Source organism: Rutilus rutilus (assembly GCF_951802725.1).
Source record: "Rutilus rutilus genome assembly, chromosome: 22".
Lineage (NCBI taxonomy): Eukaryota > Metazoa > Chordata > Actinopteri > Cypriniformes > Leuciscidae > Rutilus > Rutilus rutilus.
Genome location: NC_140227.1, coordinates 8107619 through 8121727, shown reverse-complemented (window position 1 = coordinate 8121727; position 14109 = coordinate 8107619). Strand labels below are relative to the sequence as shown.

Below are 14109 nucleotides of genomic sequence, written 5' to 3'. Positions count from 1 at the left end.
TCGGCTGCAGGGGGCCGTCGGACAACAGACACACCTTGCTGAGCAGTCTGCCCCCGACCCACTATTCTCCTTTCTTATCATACAGATCAGGAGGAGGGCTGATGAAAGACGGTGAAGACGAATGCGGGCATATTGACCCCCCGGCCGCTCGGCATTATGGGAAGTCTGATCCCTCAGTCTGATAGAAAACCCCTGGGTAAGAGGAAAAACAAAAAGCAGGAGACAAGAAGAAGAAAGACACAAAGAGAGCTGTGTAGTCTGAGGTATAAAACCGAAAACAAAGGAATCCGAGATCTGGATCCAAGATCTTAATAAAGAAGCTTAATACGGGCAAATTCAGATATATTGATATTGACGGAACGTCGATATGAACAAAAAGCCACAGGGCTGAGGCTGAGGGGAATTGGCTTTAGCCGCTCAAAGATAATCAGTTTCGCTAGTTTAAATGTTTCCTTGTAAAGTGTAACTGCACAGATGGGATTTTGAGGCATGTGAAAGGCTTGTCCACACTTGTCCGTCTCTAAAGAGAATGGCGCTTTTTCACAGCAGGATCCACATAATTTAATCAGACCCTTCAGTAAGAAACAAATCTGTGACGAATCTTGCACTGGGTAGAATGAGTCGGTTGCTGATTCCAAATTACATGACAAAAATTGTAGTTAGTATTGTAATCCATTATATTACACATTTAAAGTAATGTAATTTGACTACTTTTAGATTACTTTTAGATTACTTTTGACCTAACTCAATTATCACATTGATTTGAATAGTATAGTCTTGTATCGTATTGATATAAAATACAAAGAAAAAGAAAATATATTTAATTCTTTATCAACAACATGTAGTGCATTAAATATTACATTACGTTGTCGGCACCGATAGCACTCGTGAGCAGCGCTGTTGTACTTCGGGGCGATCCGAGTTTGAATCCCAGCTCGTGGACCTTTCCCGATCTCACTTCCTGTCCACTCTATACTATCCTTTCACAATAAAGGCAAAAATCACCCAAAGTAAATCGTAAAAAAAAAAAAAAAATTGTCAGGGTTTCTCTGGAGGATCGTGAGTTTAAAGAAAAGCTTGATTAAATAAATAATAATAATAAAAATAAAAATAAAAATAAAATAACTACTAAAAAAAGATAAAATAAATACTTACTAAAGATTAAAAATATATGTTTACCTGCATGTCAAGTGACCATTAACCTACATCAGATTACAGTGAATTTAATGCATCATTATTATTGGCTTAGTTGTATTATTGACCTATCTTATTGACTTAAATCTCAGGGGGTAATTCAAGAAGGTATATTAGGTAAAAGAGGTTCAGCTGACATAAATAAAATAAAATAATAATAATTGGGGAATCCCTATTATGAGACTAACATGTAATCATGTAATCAATAAAACCGTAAGTCTGATTACAATTATTTTAACACATAATATAATCAAATTACAAGTACTTAATTTTTGGAAACTGATTCCGTAGTACAGATTACATGTAACCAGTTGCACCCCAGCACTGTATTTATACCAGCCTAAACTGGTCTACAAGACTGGCTGAGCTGGTTAGGCTAGTCTATTTTGATGGTTCAAGAAGGGGTTTGGGCACTTCTCAACTGGCCATGCTTGGGAACCAGCAAAGACCAGCAAAATCCCTTAGGCTTTTTATTTATTTTTTTGAGCAGGGTTAACATTACCAAAATGGATCTAGATCCCGGATCAAGAAAAAAAAACAATTAGAAAATAGCTAGTTCTATTATTTTTGTTTCACTTACATTCCCCGGAATAGACATAAAATCACAATACAAAACACATTTTTCCGTAAAATACTTGCTTGACACATGAAGAGACAAATGCACAACCCCGTCAATTAAAGAACCTGGAAAGATCAGCTCTAATTCGGTCTGTGTGTGAGTTCAGAGAGACCAACAGCCCAGAGATATGGAGAAAAGGACAGAAGATGAGAGAGAGACACGTGGTTGGGGGAAAGACCGGGAGAGTGAGACAGCTAGACAGCAACAGAAACAACTCAACAAACCTTGATATGAGCATTTCCACAAAAAACAACAACAACAAAAACAAAAACCAGCCTTCATTTCTCATGATACAACACAAAACTTATATTTGTGGACTCACACAAGCACACACACACACACACACACACACACACACACACACATATATATATAGAACTGCCATTCTAGACATCCCTGTGACATATTTTTACTGTTAATCAGCAGACATTCAACTGAGGTGTTTAAAGAGTCGAGATAGACAGCTCATTTCAGTCAGAGAGACACATGGCTCATTTCTGCCAGAAAGACAGACGGCTCGTTTCAGACAGAGAGACAGACAGCTCATTTCAGTCAGAGTTTGAAGGCAAGAGGGACAGCAGCTGTCCAAATAAGGGGCCCATTTGAGGTGGAAAATGTGATTTTTAGGTTACACTTAAATAGGGAAGAGTGTTAACCTTTGGGAGATGATTCAAATGTAACAAGGATTTGTAGAATTGTGGTGGGTGATATGACCAAAATTCACGGTAATTCAAGTAATTTCATAACACGGTTACTGTTTTTGTACCCATGTTTTTTGTTTTTGTTATTTTGGAACATTTTGGAATATATTGGGAATATATTAAAGATTAGATTATCTGATAATGAAAATAGTTTCACATTACGTAACAATACTAAAAACTTAAAATAATTATAGTAGTAGTAATAATAATAACAATAATAAAAGGATGGTTTAGTAAAATTATACAGTAAAGCATGCAGATAGACAGTTGTGCAGATATAGAGTGTTGGCACATTTCGATCATGATGCGGTGTATATCGTTCAGCTCTTGCCAATGGTGAGAGTTTTCATCCCAAACATTTTCATATGCTTTGGAGACATGCAAATGACCTACAGCCCTGTATTTATGCATATCGTGTTTCGAATCCGGGAAAAAAAATCAATAGGGAAGACCTTTACATGTCTAAAAAGATTGACCAAATCTCCAATTCTGAGTTAAAAAGTGCAGTTGAAATGGAGGCATCATAGGTCAAGATTCCAATTGGCTTCCACGAAAAAAAGAACATCATGAAAGGAAGCTATTCACTCGAAGAAAAACTGGGTTATATATTTGCCTAATAGAGCTAGGTGAAAGTTAGCTCTCCGTAAATCAGAAGTTCAATCTTTAATTCTATTTTGTCAAAAGGCTACAGCCGCCAAGAATGCTGTTAATTCTTAAATGTGTGATTTGCCTGTCTGGAAGTCACACAGAAGCTGTTCTGATATGAATTAAGATGGAAATTAAGTGTTTTTATGAATACAGGCGGGTGGCCACCGGTCGAGGCCATGGTTCCCTGCTATTCCTTCTGAATGAGCCCAAGGCAGCAGGACACGGACGGATATTATTCAGTCCTTTCCATAATTAAAAAAAAAGAACGGCTCATATTACTCACAATCCTTACCGGCAAATTGTCCAGACATATGAAGCAAAGCTTTCTTTCAGAACTGCTTAGCCCCATCGTGAAATAAGCCAGTGACAGTGTGTTCAAAGAAAACTGTAATTGCTGGTAAATAATGATGCTAATTTATCAGACAATAAACCTGCACCACATTACTGTACATGAATGAGTCAATATGAGTCCTGTTGTATTTTATAGTAAGTACTAAAAAAAAGTCTTTACCCCGAAAATGCAGACAAAAATTTCACTTTCATTTTTACAAAACTATGGCAGTGAGAATGCAACAATACTTATTAATCATGTTCTGACTCTGAAATTGAGATTGTGTAAAACCGTATGCATTCACATATTGAATAAGATTTTTTTTTTACATTATTAATAATGCAAGATAGTTGGTCATTCTCAGTGTTATTAAATAATCATTATGCATATAATATAACATGTAGTTTCAATGTGTTTTCAGGCCTTTAAAATCCATCCCTATTATGACATTTCCTTCAGTTTTAAGGATTATCATAAAATGACTCACTCTTGTAAAGCAGTAATATCGCTACGATTATCAAATAAGCATTAGGCGCTCAGACTAATATAGCATTCAGCATATACAACCCTGATTCATTTCTATAAGAGCACAATGCCACATTTCATGGCATTCAATGGCAGACATACTATCAATAAAACGGCTCCACAATACTTCATCACTGCTTTGCGTTTCAGCTTCATAAAATACCAGAAAATGTAGTTTGAGAAGATGCACAGAATACAAATGAGTTACATCCGAACTTATAGACGGCGTTCGGCCCACGAAATGAAATCAGAAAGATGAGATCTGAAGTTTCTAGGATATACTCGAGAGAAACAGGGAGCAAACCCTCAAGCAATCAATCTTTCAAAGTTTCTGCACAAGCAGAAACTTCCAGCCATGGCTATGGCAGTAACCCATTTAATTCAATTATAAAAATGCATTAAAAAGATATTACGGCAGGGACAGAGTGTAATGAGGCGTGTTTACTTGAGGATATTGTTTATAATGAGCAGTTGTAGGGTTTAGGCCTATAGTTAGAACAGGACATGAGAGTAAACAGACGGAGATGAGATGAGGGAAAACTCGGAAACACTGTATGGTCTTTCTTTTAATTTAACCAAAAAGAAAACGAAGGCAAGCTCTGTGTTAATGCACACAGCTTCCCAAGAACCTCAGGCTATCTGTCTGGAAGGAAACAGTCATTATTTATCTGAGCTATCAGAAATATTGTCTGTCAAACATCCACCTCATAAAAGAACAAAAAACAGCACGATAAACACAAGAACAGCATTAAACCGATGACTAATTCGGATGATAACAAGAAAATGTTGCTTATATGAAAGATTTGTGAAAAAATGTCTTACCGTCAGAACTCTGTACAACCGTCAAGACGAACACCAGGCCACAGAGGACCAAAGACTTCCATTCTGAACATCCCATGCTGGCTCTGACTGGACTTGCCGCTTTCCACATGTCTGGGTCGAAATCACTGTAGTCACAACGATCCAGCAAAGTCACTCTGAGAGATAACCATCATTGACCTCCAAGCCTGCAAGAAAACCACAGTGGACTGTCAGTGTTTGGCTGTCGATGAAGAGCTCCTCCGGCATTAAAACGTCCTCCTTTAAACTGCTCCAGTCTCACTCGCCTCAGTTCCTCCACTGATTTTTTTTTTTCTTTTTCCAGTAGCAAATTCACACAGATTTCCTCCCAGGTGTAGAAACCATCTATTGGAAGGTGTCTGAGACCTGAAAAAGCACCTCCCACATTACAAACAAGCCATTTACCTCAAAGCCTGTCGTTACCGTTTATCTGACTCTCTTCTCCCAAACCTGTTCCGCTACCATCCTTTTTGGAGAGGAAGCAGGTTTCTCATCCACTAAAGCCCCCAGCGCATATTCTCCAGCTAAAGAGAACTCTGTCATATACAGTATCTCATATTTTGAATGTTTTCCTTCTTGCATGTTTACACCCTCCACCGGCCTCCCATAAAACACACTCACAGCCTCATGGGAAACATCGTCACTCCAGTAACGAGCCACTTAGGAGCCCATTAAAAACAGTGTGTGCACCCCCCTAGGTTTCTTCAAGATACACTAAATATATCTCACCACCCTTTAATACATTATTGCATTACAGAGCATTTCCTCATGTCTAGTCAAATAAAAAAAAAAGTATTGGAATTTTTGCTTATTGGATTGTCATATGGTTATGAGGTGAGAAAAGTATTCACTGAATAGTACATTTCGGTATGCTCAGACAAATTATGTCTAAATGCTAAAGCATTGAATTAAACATATCAAGGTTTTGGCCTCCTATCATTAGTATTCAAGAGTCAACAGTGTGACTATAAATAGTATAGTGTGTAATAAATAGCACACGCACACACACACACACACACACACGTGTATATATTGTTATATATTGACGCAAGTGTGTTTTGCTAGTTTCAGCCTGACGCAGTTATCCTTTTCACGTCCTGCGTCACGTTGTTTAAATAGCAAATGCATCTGCACCCATTTGTGCGCACATGGGTGTGCTGGTCTGAAAACGAGGTGTGTTCAGGTGCACTGTTGCTATTGAAATAGACTGCGCCATTGACCAACTGAAACCTGGTCTAAAGTCAATGGCGCAATATTTTTTTTGTTATTTAAAGAGCGCGTTAGTAATATGCGCCTATGGGCGGGTCCACAACGCACGTAAACTTTGTCCAGTAAATGGTCTGCTTGCACACTTTAACCTTGCGCACGAGCCAGATCTGTTTTCCCGCTAGAGAAGCTTTCAGTTTTCCGCCATGTAAATAGCGAATCTGGCATGGCGCAAGCGCAACTGGCTTTTAAAGGGAATGGGAGATTAGACTCTGATTGGTTGGACTCTGACTGGACTCTGACCATTTTTCCCATCGTTAAACTAGCAAAAGTGCACTTATATGCAATGTATATTTATATATTATATAGGGAACTATTTTAACGATCTAAGCACATGGTCGAAAGCTTACAGCGCAAGTGCACTTAGGGCGTGTCCGAATCCAATTTTGCTAGTTTATCGATGGGAAAAATGGTCGGCGCATGGTCTAAAAGGGTTGTCCTTATTCTCTTAATGAGTAATGGGTGTGTTTTGGGCGTAACGTGCAATAAACCAATCAGAGGCTCATCTCCCATTCCCTTTAAAGTCGTCATGAAATCAAAATTGACCCTATTTACTTTGTTAGCGCATATTACTAGTCTTGTGGTAAACAATTAAAACAAGTTAATACACAGATATATATATATATATATAATATATATATATATATATATATATATATATATATATATATGAAGAGTTCAGATGCAAAAGCCTCTAAGTGCCATTTGAAATCTTCTTATAGAATAATAATTTTTATCAAGCTTGTATATTTAAGTTCATTCATTTCACTTTTAAGTGAAATTACTGAATTTAAATATACAATATTGATAAAAAAGATCATACTAGAAGAAAATTTCAGATGGCACTTAGAGGCTTTTGCATCTGAACTCTTCATATATATATATATATATATATATATATATATATATAACTATACAAATTATATGGTTATACAGTCATGTAAAATGCACGTTAAACTCCCTATAAGATATATACCATCATCAAATTAAATAATATTTTTAATAGAAAGTTTATAATTCATTTTGATAATTAATATATTTAAGCTAGCAAAACACTTAATAGATGATGTTTGTGTTTGGTTCACATCAAATATTATGGACACCAACAATACACCTTTCATGGAAAGACTCAAATGGTGGGCGTAGCAGCGTTAGCATTAGCATTAGCAAAATAACAGTGTGGTACTGTGGAGCCCCAGTAGGTTCTGAAAGAGAGTATATTTTCTCCCTAAAATCATCTGTGCTGCGATTTTCAGAGGTAAAAAAAACCAAAAAACACTAAAAAGCCGTGTTGGCGGCTCACAGCAGTTAGCAGTGAGAAAAATAAATGCATAAAGGATGAGGGTTGATCCCTACATAGTCAAAGGGTGTTCGACTAAATCAACGACAACAGCTCCGTACTTTCATATCTTCGTCTCACGCTGTGAGCGGTTAACATGCTGATCAGTCTCCAGAAGCTGAGCCATGGACGAAGGCGGCCCGCCTGACTCCCGCGCTCCTCATTAAACGTGTTGAGGTCTCTCCCCTCCACGGGAGGCCTTATCTCCCTAAGCTGCAGCAAAGACTGCCGATCAACACCTGTTAAGTGCTTCAAACAAATACTGCCGTTCCATCGCTGACGCGGCACAGCGGGAAAGCCTGTTGTCGCCATTATGTGTGTTTTGTATTCGCAAATCAAATTAAAAACTCTAATCATGACAAATTAAGACAGCAACCATCCATCTTCAAAGGATCCGGGCCCGGGATGTTTGATACCGGCACTTCCTTTGATTATGGAGCAAACCGGGCTGCCGTTTTATGCCGAAAGCTTCACTGAATCGTGTTGCTTACGTAGAAACTAGCAAAGCTATACAAGGGCTGTGATCGATGGAGAGGTCTAGACCCAGAAGGCTTTTTCACAGCTGTTTACATCTGCTTCAACAGATCCGCAACACATAGGGTTCCTCAACAAGACACAGTTGCATGAAATAAAAAGAGGAACTTTGAAAGAACATTCCACTTCTCCGGGTGCGAAGAGAGCCGTTAAAATCAGAGCTGAAAGGCCAGTTTGAGATGTTAATGCCAAAACAGAGAAACAAAGGGCAGATGTGTAATTATGCGGCCGTCTTTCTCCCAAGCGGGAGTGAGACCCACCGGAGAATAGAGGAGGAGCCATCCTTTCAGAGGGGTGGGTGCAGGAATAATGCACAAGAGGCAAGGCCGAAGGGGGGCGGAGGGGGGTTTACAAACTTTACAATGCGAGATTGACAGCTTGCAAGTCTCGCTTGACCTCTGAATTAACCCCCAAGCTTTCAATGAACTACAAAAAGAGCCATGAGATTGATGGTCAAAGAATATGACAAGTGTATAAAAAATGGGCCCATAAACAGGGACACGCATTCGCACAATACAACTCAAACACACCAATGTTGGGACAAAGCACACAAGCTGACAAGCTAAATATTCATAAAGGGGAATTCGTGAAACATATCTTTTCCAGTTAGATAAGGTGATTTTGTAGTAGGTTTTATTAGACCGATAGACCGATAATATTGAAGTGTTAACAAATTGCAATCTTCCATTTCATGATATAGCTAAATTGTTATATTGGCATAGATTATGTCTTCAGAAACGTAACAGAGTAACAAGGATGTTAGTTTTACAGTTCAATTTGACAGTGACATTCCAAGGTCATGAAAATACAAGGTGCTGTCTAAAATGTAATGTAATATTTCTACAAATATTTTTACAGTTATCAGTTGATTATAATAAAAATGCATTGTAACAGGGCAGTCCCCATGTAAAATAAGATAAAGTGATAAAAGAAGCATTCACTTCTTTATTATTATTTGTATAAAATAGAACAATATTAAAGTAACAGAGTTGACACATAACCTGGAGACACTACTTATTTTTCTAATAATAAATATAGAAACCAACTGAACGAGAGCGACCGAATACAGACAAAACATAAGCTTTAATTTAAATATTACTGAAAAATGTAATATCTGGAACATTTAGAATATATTTGGAGAAACAGGGGGGAAAAACAAAAACATATATAAAACAATTACCCTGCATTTAGAAAAAATGTCTAGGAAAGGGTATTAACATCACTTAATTTTACCTTGTGTCCTTGTTACAGATGTTACACGTACTTACTATAGTAATAACAGTAAATTAATGCTTAATTATATGCAACTAAACCTAAACCAAACCCTAATCCTAATTAATATTACTCTGTACTTAAACATATAATTACACTGCAAGGACACCTTAAAATAAAGTGTAACCATATATTGGTATGCAAGTAACTTACTGTTCATTATTTTTTTTATGATGGATACAAATGTCACCAGTTTTACAGAATGGCCAATAATAGCAACACACACCCTTTCATGAACATTTGCCAGTGAAGAGTTTGTTTTCGATGTTTGCATATTTGTGCTAGAATTTCAGGTCAGTGATGACAGTGTCCCATTGAGCCAGAAACACTAGAGGAAATCAATCAGCGGTCCAGGGGTGGGCCAGTTAATGCACAGCAACACATGAGTCATTCTGAACACATCCCATTTGACTCTACTGTCACACATTCACCTTTGCCATCTGGACGCTGCCGCTTGTGTACATCTTAAAACCAGAGGACAAACATCATAATATCAGGGGTGACGGATGTATTAAGGTCAGATGGACGACAATGTCAAACACTAAATGAGCAAATGACAAAAAACTCAAAATGCTATTGAGCAAGCAATGAATGAAGAAACATATGTCATTATGAACTAAATGTAGAGGACAGGAATGTTTCAGTCTTCGTTCATTGCAATTAGATGGAAAAGACTGACCAGTGCAATTTCTTAATGTCTCTGTTTTTGCAACACAGAAGAAAGAAAGACATAGTTTGTAACAAAAGGGTGATTAAAAATGAGAGATTTTTCAGTTTTAGGTAAACTAATCCGTTAATAGCTCTTAAACCTCTTTCACGAATACAAATGGAACACTGTACTAAAATACAGTGTATCCTGCAGCGCTTTTCAACTCTTTGTCGCTATTGAATCTGCATTGATACAGCAAAATAAATTATGTTTTATCTTTTTGTTAGTTTGCTTCCTAAATTAAACGTAATCAGAGAGAAAGCCTGGGCAATGTGAAATATTACAAAGACAATCAATAGACAATATAGCTTTCTGTTGTGTTTTGCGCTGATTGTGCACAGCAACAAACACGTTGTGTTACGGATAGTCTGACATGTGAAATATAAACTTAGAGACAGGGCTGTGTTTGTCCTAAGCATTGTGAGCTAAGTTGATCGTGAACAACAGTAAAACAGTCAAAAACCAAACAAAAAACTACTCACGAATCATGAACCGGCTCCATTAAAATGACTAAAGGACTCGCTCATGAAATCATTTATGGTCCGGAATTGAATCATAAAAGAAAACAAAATCGTTCAATTTCTTGTGGTTCTTATTCCTGCGTTGATTCCTTACAAGCACAGCTGGCTTCTACACCAGAACTGCAAATGTATCATCTTAACTAGCCATTTAGCTCTGTTTAAGACCTGGAAAAGATACATGAAACCCTGTGTGACAAAACTGCCTCATGACCATGTCAAATCTGAATAACTACTTTAATGAAAGCATGCAGACATGGTAAAAAGGCGTATATAACGCTTTGAGTGGTGGTAAAATACGGTAATCACTCTCCGTGAATGAAATCTCACTCTTTTTAACTTCTTTTCATCCTTCTCTGAAAGAAGATGCTTGTGATCCATTAATCAGAGCAATCAAGGCCTCTATCAAGCCGCCACACAAGCAAGAGAACCAGAGAAGAACCAAATTCCTCAGTACAAGCTGGAGCTTCTGGAGAAGTTTCTGGAAATAGACTGAACAGCCCCTTTTTAGTAGAGAATACCGAACACCACATTCATACTCTGCAGGAAGGGGGTAGTTTACTCATCTATTCATTATTCTGATACACACCATTCTAATTCCAACAGTAAATGACATGCACACCGGCGTAATAACGTGCAGAACGCATCCGAAATCCTATTAAAATGGCACGGTGTCTCTCTAAGACGATTATAATGGGACTCGACTGCTATGAGTAAGGAAGTTTTAATATGGCCTTCATATATTGTTAACAGTAATTTTGATGTTTTAGTGGACAAGGAGTGGATTATCTGAAAATGAAATTTAAAAATGTCATTTCCATTAACTGATAGCGCCAAATTCCTCCTTTCAGGTTGCCGACGATAAGGAGGATTCAGTCCCGTCGTGTTTTCCTGAGAAGCCTCCGTTTTAACGGTAATAGAGTGACATTAATATGGGGAGACGTATAAGAAGGTCAAAAAAAATTCTGAGGACCACCATTATACAGGTATCTTACACGGATTGCACCTGCCAATCAGAAGAAAGAAGTCCTTGACACTCCATGTTTCCCCTTCAGCTACGGGGATACGGGAGGGAAACAGACTTTCTTTGGCAGCAAAATGCAGAGAGCACTTCACACGAAAACGGCACACTTTGGAGTTCCATAAAAGCATTATCGGCACAAATGTTTGTTTATTTATTTATTTATTAGAACTATAAAATGTATTAGACAATCTATTGTCTAACATAAATAATTTGATCTCCTTTTAAATACCTAAAAATGTAATCCCATTTTGCATGCGACAATGTTACTGTACGATTTTGTCCTTTATGTTGCATTTAATGTAGCATTACTTAAAATTGTGACATCTGAGAAATAAACATATATTAGGTCATTTCTAAACATGTAAATAATCTAATGCATTACAATTTACACAATTTGTAGTGCTGAATGCATTTGTTGAGCTACACCATTCAACCATGTTAAATACGTTATGTTTAAAATTGTGAAAACGAGGATTTCTTTTTATTCAATATAAATATAAATAGATCAGTAACCACATACCAAATTTGGTCATGATTAGTTAGCCCCTACTAATTTAGGCTAAATTTCAACCCTGTTTTGGCTGTATTTAAACACATAGTTTAGTAACAGGACCGCAAAAATGGCAAAAAGCATATTTAATATTTCGTTTAGTTTAATATAGTACTCTTTTTACTGACTATTTCTTGAAAGGAAGAAAAAAAGTGAAAAATAAATTTAATTTGTAAGGCCTTATTCTGTACATTTTTAATGGAAAGTGACAGCACTGTGTTTTTGCAACAGCTTAGCACAACAAGGAGAGCAAACAGGGAAACAACTTATGTCTTCATGCCACAAAAAGAGAGCCACCCAATGTAAGAGGTCATAAAACATCAGGAGAGATTAGAGAAGGAAAAATAGAAGGTTTCTGCTATTCTCAAAGGCTCATCATCTCAGTTTCAACAAAATGCATCAATTGTTAATCCCTGCAAAAGCAATGAAAGCACTGCTGCTGTCAAAAGGGTGCAAATGCACAGGTGGAAATGCGTGCATCTCTCTCTCTCTCTCTCTCTCTCTGTCTGTGTGTGTGTGTGTGTACGTGTGTGTGTGTGTGTGTGTGTGTGTGTGTGTACAGAGGGACAGTCACAAACATGTTCTGTCATCCAGCATGATTTGTTTAGATACATTCATACTGACCTCACCTAAGAGCGCTCCAAATAATAATAAATACATATATGAACTACCATTTGAATTTTTAAGTATTTAAGTCACTGGATTATTAAATAGAATTGGTTACGGCAACTGTGATATAAATTTTTTTTTTTTCTTTTTTTTTTTTTTTTTTTGCTGAGGCAGAGCCAAAATGAAAATTTGTATTTAAATTTTGATAAACAAAGATTATTATTATTTTTTTTTATTTTTTTTTAAGGATAATGTGTACCGATGGGGTGCACAATAAAATCAGGAACGTATTAAAAAAGTGAATCAAATTTGATTTAATGTCAGCTTTGATAAATATACTCACTCATATGTGTTTTTTATGTGTCTTTCCTTCATTGCCATTTGATTATTGATTATTTAATGCACACACACACACACACACACACACACACACACACACACACACACACACACAATCCAACTCGCCTGTTTCTCTCAGACAACAGCAGTTGTGTGAGCGTAACGCCTCCTCTGTCCCTCTATTAAGCACTAGATCATCAATTATTCAGCTCCATCGTGAGCCATTATTCAACAGGATGATTAATTTTTAAGATGGCAGAAGTGAACACAAAACATAAAGTGAGGGGCATTAAAAGAACGTCTTGAATGGGTGACATTAAAAGCGGGGTGGTGCAGAAATCTACCGATGATTGATTTGGGCAGGTTGATTGATTGATTTCTTATGAGAGGAAATTATTTGGAGATGATTCGAGCTCGGATGGTTCACACGCTAACAGAGATGATTCAGGATTCCTCCACAAACCACAAACTCATTTAATTAATGACCACTTACTTTAATTAAAGTTAACAAGCTAAAACTGAAGGTTTTCTTGGACATATCAATTCTTAGCAAAAGCCTCACTTAAATCTTCAAAACCACTTTTTTTGTGTGTGTGACTTTTCCAGATAAAAGCAAGCATACTGGTGTGAGGGTGAGAACAAGCTCGACAGTAAATCGTTATAAAATCGGCAGACAGATAAGGAGGGCGGAGTTTGTTCCCGGAGAGAAATCAAGTGTCAGGTCTAAATCTCTCCTGACAACGCAACCACCAGTTAAAGCCTCATGCTAAACCTGATGCTACGATGTTGACCTTTTTCAAAGGCGCCATCAAAACGTCAAGGCCATTCACTTTTGATTTCAAATTTGCACCTGTTTTTGCATATGAAAAATGTATGTTATTAATGCTGTTTTTGCTCGTGAAAAAACAAATGCTAATGTTTACTGTTGCAGAGCCTTCCGCCGGCCGATTTGTGCGTCTTTTGTGTCGAGATGCTGTGTGTATTTGGTTGAAGAGCGAGAAAGCAAAACAGTTTAGGAAAGAAGTGACTTTCATTTTACATCCCCACCTCCCACATGCTCAGTGGAACAGTCGGATGCTTGGCAAAGAGTC

At 37.3% G+C, this 14109-nt stretch overlaps 1 protein-coding gene across 14 annotated transcripts in view; it reads right to left on the bottom strand.

The window, feature by feature from the left end:
• Positions 1-14109, bottom strand: part of adgrl2a (adhesion G protein-coupled receptor L2a) — a 103883-nt gene that overhangs the window by 75645 nt on the left and 14129 nt on the right. For all 14 annotated transcript variants that reach the window (XR_014625869.1, XM_084395425.1, XM_084395427.1 and 11 more), the window contains exon 2: positions 4841-5025. Coding sequence is in view for 13 of the 14 variants with exons in the window: in XM_084395425.1 (XP_084251551.1) it covers positions 4841-4949 (109 nt within the window). In the remaining variant the exon portion in view is untranslated. The remainder of the gene's footprint in view (positions 1-4840; positions 5026-14109) is intronic.